Source organism: Podarcis erhardii (genome assembly GCF_964252035.2).
Source record: "Podarcis erhardii genome assembly, chromosome: 2".
In the NCBI taxonomy this organism is placed as follows: domain Eukaryota; kingdom Metazoa; phylum Chordata; class Lepidosauria; order Squamata; family Lacertidae; genus Podarcis; species Podarcis erhardii.
The window spans coordinates 81,501,531-81,529,524 of record NC_138498.1 but is presented as its reverse complement, the minus strand read 5'-3'; the positions used below and the strand labels follow the sequence as shown (position 1 = coordinate 81,529,524).

Here is a 27,994-nt window from a genome sequence, read left to right as displayed (position 1 = left end):
ACAAGAGGAAAAGGTTAATAAACTCTGCCCCAGCACTGCTTCCCTGGTCAAAATAACAGCCTGATGTAGAATTGTGAATGAATACAATTGATGATCAAAGAAACTACCTTAGTAGAAGTATATTTGTTCTGAATAAGGTATCCCCCCACTCCAAAGCAATTTCCAAATGTAATTCCTAGTGTATGTAACACTATAAATTTGTTTGGTAGTTTGGATTATATAATATTGATGAAATGACCTCTGGTCAAGGCCAGCTCTAACACAAGGAAGCTAAGGTAGTTTGTTAATTTATTGTTGTCAGTTTATCTAATATGAAGAACCTCCTTTTATTCATGCACTTTGACAAGAGAACAAGAATAGCTGTTTCCTGGTATACCATCAATGAGTGAATTTCTTCTAGGCAGTACACAAACCACAGTCAACACTTGGAACAGGTAGTGGGGCTATATTATGCATGACTGTGTATGACACAAGGTGAAGGGCAGGTTCTGTGGCATCTGAAATAGACATATTCCTGCTTGAGTAAAATGAGTAAAACATCCCTCCCAGTTGTCCTGCCCTCGCTCATCAAGGGTATATATCCATTTGTTTGTCCTCCTTGCATTAGTACACTTTGACATGAAAACAAGAAACCAGTGGATTTCTTCTAGGCAGTATACAAACCACAGTTATGCTTGGAACAGGCAGTGGGAATATAATATGTGTGGCAGGGAATAGAACAAGCTGAAGAGCATGTTCTGTGGGATCTGAAATACACATATTCCCACTTGAGTAAAAAGTTTCTCCCAGATGACCTGCCTTTCCTCTTCCATCGAGGGCATATCCGTTTGTTTTTACTGTGAGTGCAGTATTAATGCACCACCTTAGACTCAAGTTTCTGAAGGGGAAAAGCAAAACAGGACTCCCCCCCCCCAACGTCTTACCAGAATGGTGGGAGCACATTGGGTGGTGATGACTCCAGAGCGTATCTTCCTCCCTGAAATCTGGCAGCACCCACAGCTGCAGCTGCCTGAAGGATTTATAAATGGATTTATCTTTATCTTTGTCCATCTGTTCTATCTTAATCAGCTGGTTAGAGTAATTAATGGGCAAATTATTTCTCTAATAATATTCTAGATGAAATACTGTGTATTCAAATGGATGACAGAACTGCACAAAAGTTCAGTTAAATTGACTTGAGCAGGCTATTTTTAACCACAACTTATTTCTGTCACAAATGGATTAGAAACGTGAATCTGTTTAGTCTGAACTAAAGGGGAATAAATCAACATATTGGGTGGGTGTGTAGCTGTTTCTATGTTCAGGTCACCTTCAGTAAGGACCCAGTTCTGTATAGTCTATTTTGTTACAGTTACAGACATACCCCACCCTCATAAACTACAGCTGCCTCTCAATCGCACATTTTCCATTTCTCTCTGCATCTTAATATCCCCAGGCCATTCCCTTGTTCCCAAACCATATTTTTGCTTAGCATCCTATTGAGCATTTTCCTGGAAATATTCCCAATGTTTCATAAAAGCTTATGTTTTACCACACACAGCTTTTGTGCAGAGCTTTCCATTCCCTGCTCCTTCCCTCAGTAGGTGAGTCACTGAATAAATCGCCCAGTATCCTTAAGGAGGTTAGCTGTAGCTTGGGGTCCACCCCCCCCAGCACAAAATTTACTGGGCTATGCATTTAAAATTAAAGCCTCTTAATATCATCTCACTATCTGTAAGTATTTGCTTTATGTGGTGTGCATGGTTTGTGAAAACATAAAGGTTATCATTTGTGGTGATGTTGGCTTATTCTTTGTCGTTGTTTTGGCTTGCTCTGGGTGAAGCACTCAGCTGAAAACCACAACTAGGTGGAGTTCCTTTGTGTCACATAGAAGCTGAACTTTTAAGCCTCTTACAGAGGACTTTGGCTTGCTTTCAGTGTCATGTTCACCCTTGGGGTGTTTATACAATCTGAATATGAACTTCGGCAAGGGCATTAGGCCAGAAGTGATCTATAAATACTCTTTGTATGACTGGGACATCATAGTCTGAAACAGCATTTTATTTATACACCCCCCCCCGCACTTCTCAAATGGGCAAATGGGCTTTTGTGGTTCTCAGAATGTTCCTATCCTTTATGAGCTGACATTGTGTTTATCATTTGTAAATTCACAGTTAAATACCCTAGCTGTATTATACAATCACACACACAAGATCAAGGTGCATTCTGCTCTACTGGCCTTGATGTATTATTCATTATTTTATGATTATAACTTTGAAATAGCATTATAACTTACTGGGCATTTCAGTATATCCTGCCACAATTGTTTTGCCAGTCATACACTGACTTTTCAGATAAATCGGTGGTAAAAGGTATGGTTTTAAGTATATTGAATGCCTTTCTTATTGTTCATCATCAGAGTGTTGCTTACTTCCACCATATCTTTCCTTTTCATGCATGGAATTGCTCCAGCTTCTTCTTTTTTAAAGTGGGGAAGTGACTTAATCAACTTGGCTTAGATTGGGAAGAGAGCAGGGCAGGAGGGTTTTGCCATCCTTTCTGGCTTGCATGGGATTTCATTCCATTGTCAGAATCTTTTGTTATGTAGAAAAGAAGCTGTGAGGGTGCCTTGTTACTGATGGTGGATCACTGTGGTTGATGACATCCTGTCAGGAGTAATGGTGCTGCGAGCGCCAACTGCTTCAATCTAGCCTTGACTCATTACAACAGATATGCCCCCCAAGATGCAAACAGCTGCCCTGATTGAATAGATTGCTACTGTTGCTCCAGGCAATCCTGGATCAAATCACTCTTCTAATTCTGCTTGATGAAAGCTACAGAAAACCAAGCACTGCACAGCAACAGCAGCAGCAGCACCACATTTTGGACCATCACTTAGGGAGAGTGGAAGCACTGTGTTACTGTGTTGCCTTTGAGAAATGTTTCAAAGAAACCTTTAGATTATGTACTGATAGCACACTTTGATCAATGTGAAGAATCTTTAGGTCAAGGATAGAGGAATGTAGCCCTCCAGATGTTATTGGACTACAACTCACATGATCCCTGAACTCGCTGGCTAGTGCTGATAGGAGTTGGAGTCCAGTAACACCTGGAGGGTCACAGATTTTCTACCCCTGTGTTGGTTAATAAATACTTTGCACTTACAGGTGATAGAAGGTGCTCTGAAATCGGCACCCCAGTCTTAAATGTAAGGCAATGAAAATTCACCATGTAGATATTTTTGTATCTTGGCATTCTAAAGAAAGTAAAATATATTGGTGCTAAGATAATAAGGGCTATCTTTTTAGTGTTTCTTATTCATCTGTCAAATTACTTTAAATATCTTTTGAACAACCATATCTCTTAACAGGATTTTTTAAAATTGAAGGTGGCATACTGAGGTATTGCTGCACTGAATGAATAGATTATGTGGGTAGGTGGTAATTGTGCTTGTAATATAGTGAGCTATACTTCTTTGAGTTAAATGGCCCACCCATGTAGGTTCTGCTAAATACTTTTCAAACAAAAGTCCATCTTTATTCTGCCCAGCACTTATTAATTGGGTAAAGGGCAATTTTGAGGTATCTTTATAGGGTTTTTTGTTTTTTTTTAAGATAAAGCTCCTCTTTAATCCAGGATTTTGGTGTAAGATCATTTCTGTAATGAGAACTGAGCTTCTAGGTCAAACAGCCTTCACACTTGATTCAAACTTGACTGAAACCTATTTAACAGCGCCCATATTTAATGGATAAAAGAACCATTAGTAAACACTAGAAGACTGTAGCCAAATAATTGATAGGTTAGAACAAATTACCTTAAATTCTGCCTTCACCAAGTCACGACTGTACTACTTTTTGGGCTGCTGTTTCCCCCCTTCAGGGGTCAGCAAACCTTTTCAGCAGGGGGCTGGTGCACTGTCCCTCAGACCTTGTGGGAGGCCAGACTATATTTTTTTTTGGGGGGGGGACCAATTCCTATGTCCCACAAATAACCCAGAGATGCATTTTAAATAAAAGGACACATTCTACTCATGTAAAAACACGCTGATTTCCGGACTGTCCATGGGCCGAATTTAGAAGGTAATTGGGCCGGATCCAGCTCCTGGGCCTTAGTTTGCCTACCCATGGGGATGATGGTCATATGCTGCAATATTGGGGAAAACCACAGTTGTTAATGCCTGAACAGTCATAGAGAAAAATGGCCTGGAATGAGAGTTCTTTGAAGCTAGAATCATAAAGCGAGTATCACTTCTGCTAATCATACCTTATTATGTTGGTTAGAAACTGTAATATGTTAAGATAATCAGATGCTTGCTTCATTATACCCCTTTGCCTTTGAATTTAATTAAATGAAGGCATGCTATTCCAGTTACGGCAAAATTAGGATAAAAATCCTTTTGATAAAGCTTTTGATTCATATTATTCAGGTCTCTGCTCTTATGTTAAACCAGAAAGATTTGTAATCATGGTTGAACTTTATAGATATATTTGCAGTAGCTCCTATTTAACTGATAGTGAAGATAATGGCTTAGGTTCAAAGATCTTACTGTGTAGGTACCTCACCTTCACATGTGCTGCTGTTGATTTTTCTTCCCACCTGTGTCTTTTTTAAAAATCCAACTCCAGAGGGTCTAGCAGGTGCTCCAGAGCAGCTTTTCTAGAGGCATGGGTAAAATCCTGTGAGCAGAAATGTGTGGTGTTGTTGTTTTTTTGCTAGCACAGTAGGATCCTTAGAGCCAAGCCAGTTTTCTTAAGCCAGCTACTAATAAGCAATTTCTTCTGAAACACAGGACCGAAAGCTGACGAAAGTGGAACGGCAGAGATTTAAAGAGGAAGCAGAGATGTTGAAAGGTCTTCAGCATCCGAACATTGTTAGGTTTTATGACTTTTGGGAATCGTGTTTAAAAGGAAAGAGATGTATTGTGCTGGTTACAGAACTGATGACATCTGGAACCCTGAAAACGTAAGCATTGGACAAATCGAGCAATGCATAGTTTACCAAATGAGGTATTTGGGCAAATCACTCGCTTCATTTGAAAATATTCCATTATCATGAATTGAAGGTATCTTTCCTTCTAATAGCTTATCTGTCTTTGATCTTAACTGAGCTGAAGGCAGAGTTTCACTGCCTTTCCGTCCTAGTCTGTTTTGTTATGTAACCAGTAGCTGTTCTGCCCTTATTTCCTCTTCCCCTCTGTTTTACACATGAAAGATGAATGTAGAGATTCAGAGCCTCAACACAATTTATTATTAAGCCACAATAAACCAATCCTCTGCTGATGAGAGAGGAGGAAAAGAAGCATTTGGCTCATTGAAACCAAACTGTTAATTTTGTTTTGTTAATCTGAATCATGCTAATTAATGGTTTATGGTGCTGATGATCATGTTCAGCTTGATGATGGCATCAGAACAATAAATGTTCCGCTGCTCGTGAGAATACGCTGTATATTCCTCCCCTACCCCCTGGTATATGAACATATGAACACATCACTCAACATTTCAAGGCCACAGCACTACTTCTTAATTACTTAGATTTGAGTTGATAGATGTCAGTAAATTTATAGCAGGGACTTCTGCCACATATTAGCACCAAATCTGTAGTTTTGCAAGCACTTTCCAGCAAATCTGCTCCCCCTCCCCTGAGCCAAATTATACATGATCCCTCATATCATTTGAATGTATGGTCTTTAATGTTTTAGGCTCTGAGTGGGCTGAGTTAATATTGATCATCCATGGTAAGACCTCTATCTAGTATCCAAAATAGACACAGATATTACCTTTTACCAAATGCAGTTATCTAAAATACATATTAATGTAACATCACTGTTGTGCGGTCTTAAATTCTCAATGTAGCATTGATTTTTGTTCTGTCTGATATGTTTTTATTCCAGTTATTTGAAGAGATTTAAAGTGATGAAACCAAAAGTCCTTCGTAGCTGGTGCCGGCAAATCCTGAAGGGTCTCCATTTTCTGCACACTAGAACTCCACCAATCATTCACAGAGACTTAAAATGTGACAATATTTTTATAACTGGACCAACTGGATCTGTGAAGATAGGAGATTTAGGTCTGGCAACTCTCAAAAGAGCTTCATTTGCCAAAAGTGTAATAGGTAAGACATTTTTCCTTAGCAATTGTCTCCTCCAGTCTTATAAGCAAGGTATTTCCATCTACAAATCTGTAAATTATTATAACATGGATAAGTGATAACAGACCCTCAAAAAACAAACAAATCACTTTTTATAATTTTTGTGGAAACTACATTGAAGTGCCTTACAACTGCTATAAAATTATCTTCCTATGGCAGCTTCTGGAATGGTAGGTTTTCCTAACTCATAATTTTTCATCCTGTTGGATTTCCTAAAAAATAATTTAAAAAAATTATTTGTTATAGAAGAAGCTCAGACTTTGTGTGGGCTTCACTTAGCCATAGTCTTGTTAAAATTGTGGTTTTGTTTTTTTACCATAATTGCTTTATGCTGCAAACCTAGACATGCCTACTCAGTCGTCAGCTGCACAGAGTGAGACTTACTAACAGCCAAGTGAGTAAAGGATTTTAGTCTTAATGTAATCATAACCAAATCAAAGTGCATCTTCTGTGCAATTTAGCTGCAATGATGGGACAATTGTGCCTTTTCTCAGCCTAGCATTTGTAGTAAGATTTTGGTTCTTTGAGCTCTTCAAAGAGCTAACTAATGTCCCCCTAATAGTTTGATTCAGTATATGGTATCATCACATTACTTTGTCTTTTTTACTGGAGCCAGCATACCAGTAATAATTATACTCCGTGGGGGGGGGGGGCTGATTCAACTGACTCAGGAACTCAGTGCCAAGGGAAGCTTGGCTAGCTTCATCTCTGATGACTGTATATTGGCAGGATTAAAAATAATTTTTTATTTTTTAAAAAAAGGGACTTTTTAAAAAACGTGCTCAAGATCTGTAATTTATTGTAATCTATTTTAGCTGGCTATTTTATTTTAACTGGCTATTTTATTATATACAGTGGTACCTCTAGTTACAAACTTAATTTGTTCCAGAGGTCCGTTCTTAACCTGAAACTGTTCTTAACTAGAGGTGTGCTTTCGCTAATGGGGCCTCTTGCTGCCTCTGCACCACCGGCACACGATTCCCATTCTCATCCTGGGGCAAAGTTCTCAACTCGAGGTAACTCTTCCAGGTTAGCGGAGTTTGTAACCTGAAGCGTTTGTAACCTGAGGCGTTTGTAACTTGAGGTACCACTGTAATGACATAGATAAAACAGTTGGTATATTAAAAAAGGATAGAAGAATTGCATATATATATGTATATATATATAATCTTCAAATATTATCTATTTGAAATATGTACACACACACACAAACACACACAGATTTCAAATAGTCTTTTTATTATAAGAAAAACAAACATAGTTTAAGACACTAGCACATACATAAACAATTCCATGACAGTTACCAATTGGGACAAAGATTTTAGGAGGCATGTTGAAAGAGGAATGCCTTTCACAGGTGCTGAATTGACAATTCAGAACGCACCCGTCCGATATGCATTGGGAAGGAATTGTAAAGGACAAGTAACACCACACTGAAGGCCTGATCCTGACATCATGTGTAACGAACCTCCTGATATGATGGCATCTGCAGGAGGCTCTCTTCTGTGGGAAGCAGGGATCTGTTGGCTATGCAGCAGGGTGAGGGAATCTTTTAGATTTCCTGGTCCCAAGCTGTATAAGGTTGTGTATACCAAAACCAGCACCTTGATCCTAGCCGTGGCATACTGGCAGCTAAGTTTTTATGGTTTTTTACTTTGCATTTCATTTCGTGAGGTTGCTGGAACTGGTCAGGATGAGTCCATTAGATTCAAAAATGCCCAGATTTGTGATGAGCCTGGTTTTTTAAACAATGTAGCTTGTGCCCATTGGGCCTGGTGCAGTGGAAGGCATGGCCAATAATGGTAGGCAGAGCCAAGGTTAGCAATAGGTGAAACTAATTGTATTTGCTGCTGTTCCCAAAACCCATTTAATAGAAGGCAAAGTGGTGAGATTTGGAAACGAGCAACTTGCCCAAGAAACCGAGTACAGTCCACAACAACATATATAGCAAAGTCATAAACTTCATTGATCAGCATCTGGGATTGAACTGATCCTGAAAGAGGAAGACACATACATGCAGTTGTCAGTCAGGGCTGTTCTACATCAGGACAGGCAGCAGGGTAACAGGTATAGTGTCCCTTATGCCTCCAGCTTCATGCTAAGAATGCCTTCACAAGGTGCATTGCAGCCAGCCACAGGGCATGCAACATGGAGATCTGTGGGATTGTTCTGCTCAATGACTACTCCTCTGAGGAGTCTAAGGAATCCCCAGGTTCCAGGTCTGGGCAGGGCTGAAATCTGATAGGACATTGCAGTGGAGCTCTGTTTGTGTGTGGTAGCAGATTGTTTTCCTGAAGGCACTATTTATCCTTGGAATGGCACATCTCCCCAGAACATGCAAGCAGGGTCTGTAGGGATTCACATAGAGTCTCTCTCTCTCTCTCTCTCTCTCTCTCTCTCTCTCTCTCTCTCTCTCGTCTCTTTCTCTGCCTGGACAGCCTCTCTTCAAAGCCACCCCTTCTCTGTCTCTGTGGGCTAGGTTGGGTCGATGTCAGAGCACAGAAGGAAATCTGCAGTTTTACAGTACTTCCTGGCTCTGTGATTATAAGTGCCAGTGCCAGTCATGAGCATCTTGGCAACAAGAACAACGAGGCAGCTAATGATGCTGGATCTTGTCGCAGCTTTCTCCCCTTGTCATAGGGCAAGTAAGGTATTGAGAGCACTCTGCCAGCATGAGGCAAATTGGCAGAGAAATGCTCCGGCCTCACCACCCAAACTCTGAACAAGCAGTCCAGTATGTAAAGAGAAGGTGCTGAGGAGCTTTAATCTGGGGAGCCCAGTTTTGGCAGCAAGCAATGAACGGTGCCAGGACCTGGAGAGGTTTCCTAAGGATATGCTGCTATGCACACGTATCTGGAAGTTAGTCCCATTGAGCTCAATATTTGAGTAGACAAACACAGTGTCCCACTGTTAATTTATGGAATAATGCTGCGTGTTTTATTCTCTGTAGCATTCCTTGGATAAAGTCTTCTTTATTTAAACCAATTTCACATTACTAAATTCATAACATTTCTCTCCTCTTTCCTGGGGATGTACAGAAAAAGAATTGATGCATAAACATATTTGAAAACACATTTTATGGGCATGCACACATGTTCTTCTGTTGTTCTGCACAGCTGCTTTCGTTTACTGCATCATTAACCAAACGTTCTACTCACCCAGATCTTTTTATGTACTAGTTATACTATACATCATGTTTTACAATATGCCTAATTGCTTTGTGTTACAATGTTCTGGACATTTCCTTATGGGTATCCCACTATTGTTGGTGAGCTGCATGCCTCCAAGGAAGAAGAGATTGTTCTGTTTGTTACCTGTTTGACAAGACTGTTCTGATATAACATATCTTAATTACCAAGCTCCTGTTAACTCTCTGAGTGGATTTTGTTTTTTTGTTTTTTTTCCAACAAAGATAAAAAACACAGTATAAAAACATATGACAGAAAAAATAAGAAAGAACAGTGAATAAAGAAAAAATAGTTTTTGAATTCCTATCTTTATAACCCTTTTTCCTGACTTCCTCACGTCTCCCTTTCCTGCATTCCCCTTTACAGAATCCAATTTTAGCAGGTCCTTACCCTCTTTCAAATCTTAATCAATATTATACATTCCAACCTATTATGTCTTCTATTTTCCCTTTCTTTTTCAATACATTCTTGCATGTTCTTTATAACTTAATCCCTTATATCATTTATTTAATTTTGACATGATATTACTCAAGCCTTTACACCCTTTTCTTTTAAAACATTCTTGCATTTTTCTTTTTACCATGTCACTAATGCCATGTTATCTTTATATCCAACATCATTTTAACATTCAAACATTTTACAATGTTTTTGTAAATATTCTTTGAACTTCTTCCATTCCTCTTCCACCGACTCTTCTCCCAGGTCTTGGATTCTGCCAGTCATTTCTGCCAATTCCATATAGTCCATCACTTGCATCCTCCATTCTTCCAGGGTGGGCAAATCTTGTGTCTTCCAATACTTTGCAATGAGTATTCTTGCTGCGGTTGTTGCATACATAAAGAATGTTCTATCTTTCTTTGGCACCAATTGGCCGACAATGCCCAAAAGGAAGGCCTCTGGTTTCTTAGGAAAGGTATATTTAAATACCTTTTTCAGTTCATTATAGATCATTTCCCAGAAAGCCTTGACCTTTGGGCACGTCCACCAAAGGTGAAAGAATGTTCCCTCAGTTTCTTTACATTTCCAGCATTTATTATCAGGCAGGTGATAAATTTTTGCAAGCTTGACTAGGGTCATGTACCACCTATAGATCATTTTCATAATATTTTCTCTTAAGGCATTACATGCCGTAAACTTCATATCAGTGGTCCACAACTTTTCCCAGTCAGCAAACATAATGTTATGACCAATGTCCTGTGCCCATTTAATCATAGCTGATTTGACTGTTTCATCCTGAATATTCCATTTTAGCAGCAAGTTGTACATTCTCGAAAGTATCTTAGTTCTCTCTGAGTGGATTTTGTTCTATACTGATGTGATTTCTGTTCTGCTGCTGCTACTACTACTACTACTACTACTATTATTATTACCTAAATGAAAATTATGCAAGGCTTGTAAATCACCTATTTATAAAAGTTGTCATCTCCAAGTTTCGAAACAGTAATTAAGCTATTTATTCAGGCTTTCACATGGGCTCAGAATCTTTCAGTAGAATATAGCTTCTGTAGTAGTCCTTGGTTTCACATTAGATGGATGTAGGAAGTGCTCCTTCGTAGTGTCAGAACACAGTGGCATAACTATTATATAAATTATAGTGTTAAATAATGTAGCATGGTTGCTATCACACAGCCCATGTGATGCATTAGCTAGTGTATTCATTGATCAATTGGTTGAATCTGTTGGCTGCCCTTTATCAGCAGTGATACCAGACTGGCATACAATAACTACACAACGAATACCAAAGCCATATACACAACACTATCATGATAAAACTGAACATTAAAGTCATTCAAACACATTGACATCCCAAACAGCAAACTCTCAATAGCTCTGGGTTTGATGAATTCACTTATTTCTAAATGCACAAAGAGACAAGTGTTCTAAGTCAAAGTCAAATGCTTTTTCTTTATGTTCAGGTACTCCAGAATTTATGGCTCCAGAGATGTATGAAGAACACTATGATGAATCCGTGGATGTCTATGCTTTTGGAATGTGTATGTTGGAAATGGCTACCTCAGAATATCCGTATTCAGAATGCCAGAATGCTGCTCAAATTTACAGGAAAGTAACCTGTGTAAGTGACTTCATAATATGGGCATTTCCTCTCTTAACTTGTGGTGTATTTTTTTATTGCTAAGTCACATTTTTGTATAATTAAGAAGACAATATGGCTCAAATAAAAGTGATCATAATGTCCTGTTACTGCTGAAATTTTCAGTGTCTTCTTCATGTTTCAATATTTTTTTGACATGTAAAGTAAAATATATAATTTCCCCTTAGTGGAACAGCATCTTGTTCAGAAAAGGCCCTTGGGAAACAGATTAAGTAGTCCTTAATTCTCCATAACTTCTCTAATCAAATCTACAGCCCTTGGCAACTGCTTTTCTTTCTTTCTTTCTTTCTTTCTTTCTTTCTTTCTTTCTTTCTTTCATATTTAGTCTGAGCTTCTGTCTGTAACATGATGCTAATAATAGTTGCCTACCTTACAGAGCTGTTGTGATGATTATTGAGTCAAAGTAATGTGAAATGCTAATTATTTTAGGTCTTAGGAAAACAGAACAATGTACATTCCAGTCATAATTATTAGTGCTTCTCTTTCATGTGACAAAATCTTTGCCTAGTTGAGTACATTTTGTCAACATAATTTAGTTTATTATGCCAGATTCTTGTTAATGTCCTTTGTGAATAGCCTAGAATGGATCTCTTTCATAAAGTGATTAAATCTCCGTGATACAAAGTATGCTTTCAAAGCTTGAAATAACTGTCCTAAGTCTGTCCACAGTGGAAAATGCAATGCTCCAAACTCTGGATGTAGAATTGAATGTTCTTTGGATGAAGAAATGTAGATGTTTGATAAAGATAGCCTTCCTAGAAAAAAGACATGTGACATGATATGTATCGCTCTTTGTGTGGATACATGCCTTGCTTGCATATAGGATTATAGGCAGAATGCACAAGGCAACAGCTTATTCTTTCCACTAATCATGTTGTAGAGGCACAGTTGCCATTTTCACAAGGAACCATTGTTTATAGGCATGTATTAGGCCCCTAAAATGCACACACTTAAAATGTGTAGACAACATTTATCTGAACCCAAATGCTATCAACAATGATAGAGAATGGTTATGAAATTTAATGGGCAAGCCAATATATGTATGTGAATTAGGCTCGTGGCCAGTTAAAAATCTTAGCTGCTTAATTTCCTGCCTTTTAACTGATTGATTGATTAAATTTAAATTTAAATAAATTAGCAAGTCGCATAAAGCTTTATAGGTGCTTTATAGTGGAGAAATTATTACATTTACTCATTAAACTTACACTTGATCATTGTTAGTAGGAAACTAAGGGTTGGCATCAATGTTAGCCATACTTGGAGTAGCCCTACTGAAATTAATTGGCATGCCTAACTTAATTTATTAATTTTAATGGGTCTACTGACTAGCAATGGATACAACCCCATTTTTATTCTTCAGAACCTCTTTAAGTAAAACACAGGGATCAAAACCACTTCCAAAAAGCATTGTTAACTTTCATCCTTGCTGATTAGAATTGCTTCCCCTCACCTCCACTAAAGGTCTAGTTGACCATACTACCAGTTAAATTGATTGGTAAGTTCATCCCTGTTTGAAATTCCAATACCTCAAAAGATAATGAGCTGCTGAAATTAATGAAGCACTGGATGAAGCACTTACAACATTTAAAAATAATACAAAATTGGCATTTCCTAGACAGGAATCAGAATTGGCTTAATTAACCAGCTTGTATATCCATCTGGTATATATAGGTTTGGGTGGGCATTGTGTCAAGGGTTTAGCTTTTGCTTTGTCTTGTTTTGCTCAGGATGCTTACTGGGCAGCTTTTGTTTTCAACTTCTCTTGTCCTGACAGAATCCTCTCCTCTCCAGTCACAAGTCATTTTGTGATATTTGATGACTAAACTGATCAACAGACAAATGGTTTAAAATGCTAAGACGGTAGAAACAAGTTGCTGTTTCCTAAAACCAACAATGCCCACTATTCAGGAGATTTTCTGTAGGCCATAAAACATCTCTGTGGCCTGCCATACTGCTATTTTTGAAACAATTGATTGCTCTCTAGAGTTGTGCTTTATGGCAGGTTGAGCAGAACTTTCCATTAGTCTGCCAGTTTTGTCTAGAATTTTAACCCCACTTGCCAATACTCTCCCTTCATGTCACCATATTGAAATTGTGTCTTATATGATACATGAAACATTTAGTCTTCTGTTCTAGGATTAAGGAGGATTCCATATCCCTCATATATTTTTGATCCAGTTCTTTAAAAGATGACTAAGGCTTCAATGGGGTGGGGGATGAATAAAGTGTTAGCAGGGGGGAAGTGTTCAAAAGTATAATGAAGAACTGCTTTCCTTTTAATAGCATAAGGAAAGTTTAACATAAGATGGTCGCCGCACAAAGCGCTGACTGTTTCAGCTGAAGAGCCTCTTTCTCGTGTGCAACAGCCACGCTGTTGGTTTCTGTGCCTCAGCCAAGCATTTCTGTTGAAACAGTTTGTAGTGGAGCAGTTCTCACACAGAGGTGGCAACAAACCTGTATGAGGATTTGCTAAAATGAACATCTCGCTGTGTGGAGCAGCCCCCTCTGTTTATGTCAAGTGGCCTCTCCATAATGACTATTTCATTAGGATAGGCACTTAATCTATCCCTACTACCTGTTTTGTGTTCAAAATAAATATGGGTGTTTATTAGGATCAACACACATCTGGAACCCTACAGGGAGGACAAGGAAAGTATGTGGACAATTTTTGGGGGTGGTTACATTTCCCTGTAATCAGAACCATAGAGCCCAAAGCTAATTTTCATTAAAAGAAAAGAAAAAGCAACCGTGCCTTTGTTACATGCATAAATTATTGGTTCTTGTTAATCTCCTCAGCTGGATGTGGTAAGAAATGCACTAGAACTTTCTGTTTTGCTACCTCAATAGAAATTAATCTCAAATAATACTGCGTAATGTACAATTGATTCACAACAATCTTAGAAATCACAACATAGTAATGTTTTGGGACTATAGATTCACCATGTTCAACCTGGGTTGTGTGAGTGGAGGTTGTGTATGATCCTACAAATCTGATTCTGATCCTTGAAATCTGGTTATGTTGTACATCTGTGTTGAACCTCATAACTAGAGGACTGGTAACATTCTAAAATGGAAAATAGAACCGTTGTCCTTCTTAGTATCTTCATTAATTTCCTCTGATGTATTTTCTTAATATTAGCTTGGATCGCAGGCTGCCCTTCTGCTTGTGGAAGATACCTTCTGTGAGCGAAAGGACACTTTGGATGCAAATCCTCTGCTATGGATCCAAGCTGTTCTGTATGCACATATGTTGATTTCAGAAGATGCCATAGAAAAGAATTCTACCATTTAAGTTTCAAATTAGTTTGATATTTGCTTTACCATGATTACGGAAGATACTATACTATTGTTTTGCATTAGACCAAATAGCTACCCAAAGTAAGTTTGCTAGTAATTCAATACTGTTGAACTGAAATCTATTCTGAGTAGACCTAAGGCTGATTTGTTTTTCCTTGCAGGGTGTCAAACCAGCAAGTTTTGATAAAGTTACCGACCCTGAAATTAAGGAGATAATTGGAGAATGCATTTGCAAAAATAAAGAAGAGAGGTGTGTTTCAAATAGTAAATTTTTTTCATCACTGAGTAGATATTAAACTGACTTTTGTGTTTGTGGCAGAGAGAGGATAACAGGAGAATATCCAGTTCCAGCTGATGCAACTCTAAGGCTTAGGGTTTTCCTACAAGTTTTCTTGGATAAAACATGTGATCTGGATTCTTTTCTGTTTGGTTCTGTCCCAGTTCTGTTCCCTTGGTAGCTAGACAGGGCGAGTGTTTTCCTGGTGGTTTTGCTAGACCAACCCTACTGGATTGCCTATACAAGATTAATTTGAGGGGCACCAGATTGCAATAGTTTAGGTTCTTCCTGGGGAATAGTTTTGGGGGATATTTGCTTGGCACAGTAGCCATTGGCATACAGTATTTCACAAGGTTTTATCCTACCCCCTATACTGTTCAACATCTACATGAAACCACTGGTGAAATCACCTGGCGATTTGGAGTTTTGTGCCATCAGTATGCTGATGATGCACAGCTCCACCTTTCTTTCCCATCAGGCTCAAGAGGGAAGGTGGAGGCTCTAAACCATTGCTTGTGATCATGGAAGGACTGGATGTGGGCAAAGAAACAAGAGAGTAATCCAGGCAAAGCCATGCCTGTCGCAATTAGTGCCTCTTTGATATGGTGCCTCTATAAAATAGAAATGAATAAATCCACTTAAAGAAATGAATAAAATAATTAATCAGATTGTGTTAAAAGTAGGCAAATTAATGGAACACAATTTTGTTCTATCAGCCATGGTAGCAAAATGGAGTCTCCACGTTCTGAGAAAGTATACCTTTGAATATCTGTTACTGAGGTACAAATTAGGAAAAGGCCAGAGGATTTCTCATTATGCTTGTGAGCTTGTTGGATGGTCACTGCTGAAAAGAAGTTGCATTCCTTATACTGTTCTAGCATCACTGTTCTTACATTCTAAAAATGTTGTCCCAAATGTTTAATGTACATCTATAAACTTTGTTAGAGCCTGAAAACATTAGACAGACTTTTGCTCCAGGCTTCTTTCCTAAAATATATCCATTGTTTACTTTGTTATTGGTTAGGCTCCTTCAGTTTTTGTTTCAATTACTGAAGGCCCCTCTGCTGGTTTTTATGTGATACACAGTTTTGTTTTGTTTTAAAATGTATTAAAATCTGTAGTGCCTTAATACGGTTTTTGTAATTTGTCCTTGTTCCAGATATGAAATTAAAGATTTACTAAGCCATGCCTTTTTTGCTGAAGATACTGGGGTAAGAGTGGAACTTGCAGAAGAAGATGATGGTAGGAAATCCTCTATTGCCTTAAGACTCTGGGTAGAAGATCCTAAGAAACTGAAAGGAAAACCCAAAGATAATGGAGCCATTGAGTTTACTTTTGATCTGGAGAAGGAAACTCCTGATGATGTTGCACAAGAAATGGTAAAATAAACTTCTCCTGACAAAAATATATATATAAGTAGTACATTAATCTCAAAGGACACCAGGAGCAAATCTGGTAAAGTAAATTCCACTCCAAAGATTCAGCTCAGAGAGATTTAGAAGGCTTGGGTAAGAAATTAGGAGAATAAAAGATCCTGAATTAGAGTACTGAATAGAGTCTGCACCATTTCTAACTTTTTCTCCAGTAAGATGAAATGTGTCCAAATTAATTTCTTGGTAAAAACTGCAGAAACAAAGAACAAGGGCTATTCAAGGTTTAATACTGATACCTTTAGGATAAACTTTGTCAAGTTTGCTGCTGAGTTGTTTTATATACTGAATAGATAGATACCTATTGTCGTTGGGTGAATATATATTGCTCCCCCCACTTCCCTTTCCCTCCATCTATGATTAAACAACAGCAACAAAATAGATGTGGCAGTTCAATGGCTGATTAAGAAGGGACATAAAACAAAGAAAAGTCTAATGGGAACACAAATGCTCCTTTCTTAATTTATAGATTAATCACAGTGTCAGGAGAACAGATTTCTTTGTAATATCAGGAAGGCACTGTGGATCTGATTTCTTCTTTAGGTGTAAGGACTGAGTAGCCAATGCATAAAAATGGCTACCCAAGTAGAAGGTGGGGAGTCAGATATGAAGAAACCATGATTAAATAACCATTAGTTTTGCATTTCTTGGGTTGCAATCCTATACAGTGGTACCTCAGGTTACAAACACCTTGAGATACAAATACTTCGGGTTACGGAGTCTGCTAACCTGGAAGTAGTACCTCAGGTTAAGAATTTTACCTCAGGATGAGAACAGAAATCGCGCTGCGGCAGCACAGCAGCAGCGGGAAGCCCCATTAGCTAAAGTGGTACCTCAGGTTAAGAACGGTTTCAGGTTAAGAATGGACCTCCGGAGCAAATTATGTTCATAACCCGAGGTACCACTGTATACACATTGTTCAGTACAATTATGTGTAGCTTCTGATGGTTACAGCAAAAGCACTGCTGCATCAGTTCTACTACAAGTTGGTTCTTTACATTTTTATTCTTCCCACATACATATGGAAGAGCATGATGTACTTTTGTGGACATTCAGATGATATGTAATATGAGGCGCTGATCAGAATAAGTGTGCTTGAGCCTTTGACAAAACACTGCTAGAATGCCTCTGGGGTCTTCTCAGGGCAAGACTGTTAGCCCTCAGTTTCCCAACAGAATTTGTTCACAAGAAAGCTTTTTCCCCAAAAACTTTTCTCACTGGTTCCAGTACAGTATAGTATTTTTCAGATTGTTTGCCATAGGTTCCGTCATACTGTGATTTACCAACATAGAATAAATTTGCTTGGTGTATGAAGAGTTCTTGTGTGAAGCACAAAGTTGCTGTGTTAGCAAATACATTGGTAAAGTTGCCAGTGGAAGTTATGCAAGAATTCAGTTCTTCATGGGAAGTACTTCTGAAGGAACAAGGAAGCTCTGTAGCCTTGCTTAGCCAAAAGTGTTCTGTCCTCTTCTGTCTCTCCCATCAAGATGTCTTTAATGAAAAGCAGGTTGGCTACAATAAGCTAGGCAGTATCAGTTGGGCCCAAATCTATTTGCTTGCTTGAGGAATAAATGAGATTTTTGCAGTAAACTCCGTTTCTTTTCCATCCAGCAAGCTAATGCTGATATGCCAGTTTTTTAAATCAGCACACATATATTTTAAAAGGCTTAATTAGACTACACAAAACACTTACACCTGAGTCCTTTTGGTTTAAATATTTTAATGTTTCATTTTAAAAATCATGGGGTGAATTTGTTTCAGTTCCATACCACGTCTTAGACCCTAACATAAATATGGAAATACATACATTTCTGATTGGGTGAAAGACAGAAGAGGTAAAAGTAAGAGGTAAAAGTAAAAGTATCAGTGCCAAGTGAGCTTTTGAAATGGTATCAGCTGAATATGCTTATATTGTAGTTAATGTGACATGAGATGACTTTTTTACATAGTACCTAAAGATTGGTACATGGCTTGGTGAGCCTATGTTTGCAGGAGCAGCTGCACAAATGATATATTCACAGTAGGAAAGGCATTTATTTACTGAATTTATATCCCACATTTTTCTCCAATGAGCTCATGGTTCTCCCCCTCCTTAGTTAATCCCCACAGCAACCCTCTGAGGTAGGTTAGGCTGAGGGGCAGTGACTGGCCAACAGTCACCCAGTGAGCTTCATGGCCAAGTGAAGATTTTAACCCTGGTCTCCCAGGTCCTAGTCCAACACGCTAACCACTACACCACACTGGCTCTTGTTATATGTTTTCTCCATTTATGATATGCATTCTGTTTCAGATACAGAGATTAATACATGTAAATGAAATTGTAAAGTAGATTTCAGATGCAAGACAGCATAAAATGAATGATTGTCTTAAACATTGCAACTTGAATATCTGGCCTAGGTGCCTAGTTCCATTTTGAAAATATCATTGCTGCAAACCTGTCTTACTGAAAAACTTGAAACAGAGGTAGCCTCTGTAAGGTTTTGTTCCTGAAAAGCTGTAGTCTTAAGCTGCAATGCAGTTTGGAAAAATTGTAGGTTATTCATGAAGCAGACATCTGAGATTATGCCAAATATGATGGCAGTGTGCACTGGGTTTAATTATTCCTATAAATGCCCCCTTCCTGTCAGCCATCTGTTATGCTTTGACTGAAAAAGTAACACTCACTAACAACTGATTTTATATGGTGCTCCAGTGATCTTCAAATTAGAGTGATTGACAGACATATGTTTAAATAGAATAATAGTTGCTTGATCTGGTGCTGGTTTTGCAGCTACGTCACTATTTTATGAAAAACTGTGGCATGCGTTATATCACACTTCTTCGAAAACTCTTTAGAAAATACTCTGCTGAATGAACACCTACATGTATGTGGATTCACAGCTGAACAATCATGGCTTTATTTCAGGTTGATGCTGGATTTTTTCATGAGAGCGATGTCAAAATTGTTGCAAAGTCAATACGTGACAGAGTAGCATTAATACAGTGGAGAAGAGAGAGGATTTGGCCTCTCCTGCAATCAGAAGAACAACGGGATCCGGAGAGTTTAGAAAAAATGAAGATTCCACAAGCACAACCAGTTCAGGTTATGTACCTTTCTCACACTGGTCATCACATACTGTCAGAACCAGAAGAGCCTGAAGCTGACCAGCATCTTTCTCAGCAGAATCTTCCCACAAGCGTCACTTCACTTGCATGTAAGTTGCTTGGTTTCAGTATTCATAGAAACCCAACTGAGAGTATATAACAAGGCACTGGTGGTGAATAATACATGAAAGCAGTGCTTTTTTTCTGGGGGGACGCAAAGGGACCTAAACACACCCCTAAACATTTTGTGAATCTTTGTACTTTTGTCCATTTACTGTACAGTGTGGTACCTTGGGTTACAAACACCTCGGGTCACAAACACTTTGGGTTACAGACTTTGCTAACCCAGAAGTAGTACCTCAGGTTAAGAATTTTACCTCAGGATGAGAACAGAAATCATGTGCCGACAGCGCAGTGGCAGCAGGAGGCCCCATTAGCTAAAGTGGTACCTCAGGTTAAGAATTGTTTCAGGTTAAGAACGGACCTCCAGAACAAATTAAGTACGTAACCAGAGGTACCACTGTATTTATTTTTCCCGATATAAAATGCTGATTTTCTTGAGTCAAAATGAGAGTACCACTAAAAAATTTTTTAAGAAAAAAGCACTGCATGTAAACTAATTAAAGTCTAATAAGAATCATATAGGCACAGTTACCATGCCAGCAAATTTGTAGAGTGTGAAACAGGTAAATTATGCTGGAAAGATGGCAGGGAAACAAAAACAACTGGGATGCATGGTTCCAAAAGCTCCACGTATTTGTGATTAAAATAAATAAGTGATCTGTAAGGAAACATTTTCTCAAGGGTCAGCAGTTAGCTATCATGACCTGCATTTCTTGTTCAAATCTTCCTATGTTCATGGAGCTGTAGCCAAAACAGTGCTACCCATGTACAAAAGGGAGGTGCTGGCAGGCTTAAAGTAGCTCTGAGGCTTGCAGATGCTCAGAATATCTTCAGGAAAAAATATCCTAAAGTAGGGTGGGGGAAAAACAACCAGCCCCATTAGCTCACAATGGCATGGAATATTTGACTTGAAAGATGGAAAAAAGTGACAACCAGTTGAGAAGAGAAATGGAAGGAAGTGGTGTTCTGCCAGGGGCCAGAGGTTCCCTTTGAATCTGGAACACAGTAAACATGAAAATGGGATGAGGGCTAAAGATTTCATTAAACAGTTCAAAGAAAGCTGCAAAGCATTGCCATTCTCTGACATCCTTCTTGTTCCTGGGGATGTTAGTCCGACATGACCCCTGCAGCTTGGTAGCACTCTCTGCATATCCTTGTGTAGAGCTTCAACTAACAGAGGTGTTCTTGGGACTTACTTCCTGTTGAGATTACATATTCCACACCTATTATTTTCATCCCAGGTGGTGTTTCCTGCTAGAGTGAAGCACTAACTAATATATGGCAAGCAGCCACCATAGATAGTTTTTTTTAAAATTATTATTATTATTATTATTATTATTATTATTCCCCAACCTTTTCCCTGACAAGGTCTCAAGGTGGCTTACAGATAAAACAAGAACAGTTAAACACAGGGAAGAAACCATTAAAAAGCAATTAAACATTAATAGAATTTAAATTCTATATCGTAGCAGATAGTCCCTACAGCAGGAGTCATGTGGGACCCCTGCAAAAAACTTATCTAGAAAATTACAATTCTGAAACTGTTCTGTCCAAGGATTGGGTCAGGATTGAATATACTTACTTACCAGCACAATAGAATTCTGCTTCATTGCTGAAGCTTGTAGGCCACTATATTCGAAGATGAGACACAATATTTTTGACTACAGAAATAACTGAAATAGTATCATAATAGACAACTCTAATTTTCTGTTTCAGTAAAACAGATCAAATTTCCTAATATGAGAACTAGACCTCAAATAACAATATACATTTTAACTAAATTAGTTAAAACATCTAGCTATAAAATAATTATTCATTGAGAGCTGCTTACAAACCATAAATATGTTTAAAAATAAGATGCTGTTTAATCCCACCACTTCCATTTTAAATTTTTTTTGGCTGTACTTTAAAGCACCAGTATCATATGCTATTTGGATGGTAGCATAGTGCTTTTGTGTCTAAAAGCCCTATAAATAATTTCCTTTACGCTGCCTGTGATACTCAAAGAAGGCAGAAATGAAGATAAATAATTTAGCATCTCTGTATGACATGATGAGCCATAAAAATCCAGACTTGGCTTCCTACTGCTACTTCAGCTCTGTATAGTTACACTCCCCGCCCCCCATTTGTGGTTACAAATAATTTCTGTAATAGATTAAAATATCTATGCTGTAAACATCTCTACATTATAAAATACATGGAGTCTTGCTTATAAACAATTACATGAGCAAAACTTGAAGTGGCTTCTCCCACCCCACTAAAAGGAAGATTGATTGGACCATGATGAATTTTCATGGTTCGATTTGGCCCAAACCTATGAGAGCTAGAACTGAATCCCCCAAAATCAGAAGAAATGTAACTTCCCAAATACTTTTATTAAGCCTGAGCTTGATTTTGGCTCCAGTTAAGAATTGTGTGGCATATGTTCCTTTTTCTGCTTTGTAAAGAGAAACTATTTTAATAATATAGTACCCTATCAAACTTGGAGATGCTGGACTGTTGATATCAGCTATACAATAACATAGCATAGTGTTTAAACATTCCACACTGCAAAGACATATTTAAAGCACATCAGCTGAGAAGGAGGGCTGTTGCCCATTCTCTGCTCATCAGCTGATCAATCTGATAGCCAGGTCCCTGGGCTCTGCCCTCTCCAGTGCTTTGTCTGCTTCGATTCCCTCCCCCCTCTTTTTGCTGCCACTGCCAAGATCAGTAGGGGCATTGGGGCAGAAAAAAAATTGCTTGGTTAGCTGGGATCAAATTGCTTTAGGGTTATGGTTAAATAAGCTAGTGTCCTTGTTGTAAAAGCAGAAACTAGGGCAGGAAGCATTCATATAAAGCAAGGTTGGGGAATTTCTTTGCCCACTATCTCCCCCAACTCTGCAGGCCAGCTTGGGCAAGTGACCTGTCAGTCACCTGATGTTCTTATGAAATTAACAGGCAGATTCTCTTGCCCACTTGTCAAAGTCTCTTCCACGGTACTTCCCAAGTATTTGACAGCCAGCTGGCTGTTGGGTGCTTGGGGACCGCAGTACATGGGGCTTTGCCAGCCCTAAACTTGGAAAAAGCATCAAGCACAGGGCTAGCAAAACTGCTTTCTGCAAGGACTGGCTAAGTGGTTGAGCTCCTTGCAGGGAACTTGGTAGGGCAGCCAATCCAGCTATGTCTGTACAGCCCCACACATATTACCACATATGGTGTCAGGTGTGGGGCAGGTGTGCATAGTTTGGGGGGGAAAAGGTGATGTGGGCCAAATTGAAACCTTACCAGATCTGACCCCTGGGTTAGAGGTTCTTCACCCCGATATAAAGTAAACTGAGCTCACTCTTTCACAAGAAAATTCTTTGTTCTTTACCATGTCTCATTGCAGAGCAAATGGCACTTGAACTTTAATACTTAAGTTGTTTTCTCCCAGCAATAAATAACAATAGAACAAAGCACTCTTTGTATTTCTATCACTCAGAAAGTAATGCACCCAAATTACTTCTGTTTTTTTCTACTACATGTCCTTCAGCTTTACTAAAAGTATATATTAAAAAATTATTTTACTGATGAGCATTAGTAAGCCGGAGTCTGCTCACACTTGTTTTGCATGCAGCCCATATTCTATGCTTCTTTGCTCCTTTCTATGAGCAGAGGAAATATAACACAGAATCACCAACATCCATTCTCATTCAAAGCACTGAGCTGTATAGAAAAGAGATTGTAGTGTCAGCATGACCAGGACTTTGGACTGCACCAATAAATATCTATTGAATACTCCACATTAACATTGACTTGAATGACATGCTATGGCCATGATGATTTCCTATAAAGTCAAAGTGTAAAGGCTGATTTAAGGTTCAAAGCAGGGGAGTATGCAAGCAGGCTGCGGAACAGTTCCTTCCTTTCATCCATCCGTCCATCCCACTCCTACATTTAATATTTTCCCCTAATTCCACACCTACTTTAGAGGAAATTTGCAATAACAAAATTCCAGCACACTTTACTGCTTCAGTCCTGTATATATGGCCCCTTGGAATTTGTAATATCATCACTGAATAAAAGAGAATTAAAAATACAGGAGAAAAAAATATTCCAGCAAGGTGTTCAGCTAACTCATGTCAAGTTGAAATCATAATCAAATCCACTGTGCTATGGGTCTGTAATAGTGTCTGGTAGACATAAATGAGCAAAACATGCTAGCCTTGACATGAATTTTTCAGTATGGCTCTATCCAGATAAAGATGGCAATGAGAAAATTGGTAGAGAAAGTAACCCAACAGCTGTTTAGCGTATAACAACTAAAGTGAATTTGAGCAGTGGGCCAATTCTGAGATATGCTGTGCAAGCTGATAAATGCATTATAATTTTAGGAGAAGGTATATGGGCTACTGCACTAGCACACCATTGCACAGGCTGTGATATTACATAGGCATTGCATTGTTGCAGACTAGCTGGGACATCAGTGAGTTGGGGATCAGAACTAAGTTCCTTTGATTTTTAACACAACTTTATTTTTTCCCCCAATCATCCTTCAGCTGATAGCACATTCGACAGTGGGCAGGGATCAACCGTGTATTCAGACTCCCAGAGCAGCCAGCAAAGTGTCATCTACTCATCTATGCCTGATGCAATACCTCCTGCAATTCAGCGGGTTTATAGCCCACCTCTCAGCGAAAGCCAGACTTTGCCCCATGGTCTTCAGCAGCTGGGACCCTACCAGCAGCCTTCAGTTGTAAGCATAACAGTTTCCTTAAAATACTTTATATTTATGGATCCCCACATATAACCTTTAAGAACAAATTCTTTTTCAGATTCTAGACTCTGAGTCCAGTTTCCCCACATAAATATATGAAGCTCCCCCATATATATGAATTGGTGCCATAAAAACACATATGCTTATCTACTCAGTATGTATGTTTGCTTCAGCTAGTGTACTCTAACAAACTAACCAGGTGCAATACATTTAATTCAACCCAAATGTGTTTATTAGTTTAACTGTAACCAAATTAGAACCCCTAAACGTTATTGTTTTAAGCATTCTCTCATTTGTTGTGTTTTCTCGCTGTCTCTATAGCCACATATTATTGTTCCTTCATTTTCTCAAGAATCTTTTGGGTCAGATATTTCTTCCAGCTGTTCTAAAGGCCAGGCATCTGTTCAGTACCTGTGTAGCTCTTTCGTTGGACTGAATATTTCAGAGAGGCGAAGAAGCACTTCTGTTGTAGAAGCTCCTAAATCTAACAACCAGTACCTAGGAAGTCATTCACACTTGCTCTCATGCTCCTGTTTCAACAACCAGCAAAAATTAATGGAACTGTTACTGCAAGAAGAGCAGCGAGAAGCCGAACACGAACCTTCAGTCTTATTCAATGACAAAGCTGGCACGTGCCTTGTGTGCTCCTCCTCAGAGACCCCTGGGACACAGTGCTTCTGTACTCGACAGTATTTGCTACCTGCGTTGCACAGCAGTTCCTTCAGTTGCCGTCGCCATAGTGATTCAGTGGTGGCTTTGACACCACATGCGATGCCTCTTACAGCAGAACTGCTGGGATCAAGCCTAAAACCATTGCAGGAGAAGGAAAATGAAATCAGTGAATCACAGCTACCGGGATTGTGGAAGTCTTCAAATTCTGCCGAGTTTATGCTCATTAAACCAACCTGCCATGAGTGCTTGGCTCATCTGCTGCATTCTGGAGCAGATCTGAACAAAACTGAATTATTAATGCCTCTTAAATGTGCTATACACATTCCTTCCGTCCTCTGCGATAGTCTAAAAACCAGCTCTGCATCTCAACCACATCATGAAACTAGTAAGCTTTATGGCAAAAGTTTAGACCTGTCTTTATTAAATGAATCTGTGCAGCATCTAATTAACCCACAAAATAGCTCTGCCTCAGTAAAAACAGCAAGCACGCCTACGAAAACCCCATATCCAGAATTTATTTCTGAACAAGCCAGCAAGGCAGAATGTACCCAGTGTTGCCACAAGCTTGGTCCAGATCAGACGTCGGTGATGCAGAATGACTACCTGACTGAAGGCCTACCAAACATTGGGAGCAGCCTAGCTTGTAAAAAAGATGCCAGAGCTGTGGTAGGTGGAATGCCTCATTGCTTCCTCGCTTGACTTAGAAGACTGAACAATTCCAGGAATGATACTGAATGCATCCTGCTTGACCCGGAATGACTTTCAATCAATTAGAAAAGTCATGCTTGCCCTACTTTCCCCTTTTCTCTCTCCAAAATGCCTGTAATAAAACCTAAGGTGTACTTAGTTTGTATGGTCCCATGAATTCCATGACAGCATCGCTTTCTTAACCCGGGGGAGGGGAATAGCTTTGGTGATTGTACCAGCCTTCCTTTGTTGTTGCAACGGTTCCTCGGATAAATGTACTATCTACCTTGTAAGTTTTAATCTTATCTTGTTGCTTCATTATATAAAGCAAAAGGCCTGCAAATTTGTGCAATTGCAAAATTCAACAATGTAGCTGGGTGCCTCAGTGCCCACCCAACATTTGATTTTCAGTTGTGAAGTATGGATGTGACACTCCTGAGAGTTTTAAAAAGTAAAATATTTTAACTTGACATTTGTGAGATACATGGGTTATTGCTTTTTTATCTAAATGCAAACTCTTAAAAAGTAAAATACTTTTTCATAAAGATGCACTTTGCTTAATTTTAGTCATCACAACAATTATTTATATTTGATCAGTTTTGTTTCATTTTTTTCCTTCAACACCGTTTACATCAGAGTAAGACTTCAAATAGATGACATTATGTTTTAATGAGGACTTTTTGACATATAACATATTCCTATTAATCACTTACAAAGAAAAGTGCCAGAAGTCATCATTTTAACTCATCAAGTTTTCATTCAGCATCCAGCCATGTACATTCTGATGTTTTGTATAGGGTTCCTGCCTTTCTGTAAAAAAATAATGCTTTTTTTTTTTTAACAAGCCATTATTTGTTTTTGGCTAGCCATTTTTATTTCTGCAAAAAAGCTGCTCTTTATCGACTCATAGACTACCGAGTGCTAACATGGCTGTTTTTTATTCATTCATAAAAATATAAAGCAACTCACATGTGTAGTAACTTCTCCCTTTCCTAATGTGTTACAGCATGCTTTTAGTTGCAAACCTCCTCCTCCCCCAAAGTTTATCAGCTGTTTTTAATTACTTGCCTGCCTTTCATGAAAATTTAAAGTGTACTTTATGTGTTTCAATTCTCTTTTCTTTAAAGTCATTTTTGTTTATGCATTTTTCATGGTTGCGTAAGCTGTTCAGGTAGAGGAGTCTAGTGAACAAACAAGACTTCTCGATGGCATTAGTGCCCAACAACTGAAGTTAGTCGGGGAAGGAAATATGCTGTGGGCAGGCATCAGCTTATGGGGCTATTCATTTATTACTTTTCAGCGCCCTGGAGAGAATGAATTGAATAATTTCCCCTCACCACAACCAGTCCACACTCTGCCATACATTTTGGAAATAGTGAAAATGTTCTCAGAAAGGGTTGAGTCTTTGATACCTCTCCTTTTAAAAACTAAACATTATTCTGTAATCTGGTGCATGGATGCCCTAGTGTGCCTGCTCTCTGCTTTATCACTTTCTCCCCCGCCCTCCCATAACATCGTAGAGTCCAACTAGATGGGATGCTCCAGCATTTCCTTTAAAAAACAAAAACCACCACCCACAAAAGGAAGATAGTTGAAAAGTAAGCTGTATGTTTATGTAGGGGGGAAATATTAGCTTCTGCAGGGAGGGGAATTTTGGCATATGTGAAGTTAATCTCCCTTACCCCTGTAACTGGTCCTGCTCAAATTCCACACACACACACACACACACACACACACACTTACACACTCTCACTCTCACACCCACACTCCTTGCTTGCTTTTGTTGGTTTAAGGAAGGCTGTGTACACACACCCATTTATATTGCATCCACTTCTGGTTTGAGAAGCAGTTAGCCACAATCCGTATCTATCCTGTCATTTATTCTGAAACACTGTGTTCTGATGCATTTCAACCCCAAAACCAGCTTCAGTCTGAATTGAAAATACGTATGAGCCTTTCTGTGTTTTAAGCCAGTAATATGTAAACAGTCAAAAGGTCAGGAGATCTAATGGCAAATCTCCTGTCCCCCATCTGGTTTGACTCATTCTGACAATCCCAAGAAATAAATGGTCACTACTGCACTGTAAATACATTATTTACCTTCATGTGGAACTGCTAGGAACTGTTGGTGGTGACTTGGAGATTCAGTGCAGGTCAGCATGGCGCAGTTTCCTCTCCACTCTCTTTCCCCCTACCCTTCAATCCCCCTACCATTTCTCAGTACCATAATCATGCTTCCAGGGTTTCCCCACACCTGTC

The 27,994-nt window shown here is 38.9% G+C and overlaps 2 protein-coding genes across 5 annotated transcripts in view; one reads left to right on the top strand and one right to left on the bottom strand.

Annotated features, from left to right (window-relative positions):
* Window positions 1–27,994, bottom strand: part of NINJ1 (ninjurin 1) — a 436,658-nt gene that overhangs the window by 123,489 nt on the left and 285,175 nt on the right. The gene's annotated exons all lie outside the window — the stretch shown is intronic.
* WNK2 (WNK lysine deficient protein kinase 2) overlaps window positions 1–27,994 on the top strand; it is a 113,072-nt gene that overhangs the window by 25,527 nt on the left and 59,551 nt on the right. For all 3 annotated transcript variants that reach the window (XM_081848789.1, XM_081848788.1, XM_081848790.1), the window contains exons 3-9: window positions 4,769–4,941; window positions 5,870–6,090; window positions 11,231–11,388; window positions 14,886–14,974; window positions 16,161–16,380; window positions 19,337–19,625; window positions 24,159–24,355. In XM_081848789.1, the coding sequence (XP_081704915.1) occupies window positions 4,769–4,941; window positions 5,870–6,090; window positions 11,231–11,388; window positions 14,886–14,974; window positions 16,161–16,380; window positions 19,337–19,625; window positions 24,159–24,355 (1,347 nt within the window). The remainder of the gene's footprint in view (window positions 1–4,768; window positions 4,942–5,869; window positions 6,091–11,230; window positions 11,389–14,885; window positions 14,975–16,160; window positions 16,381–19,336; window positions 19,626–24,158; window positions 24,356–27,994) is intronic.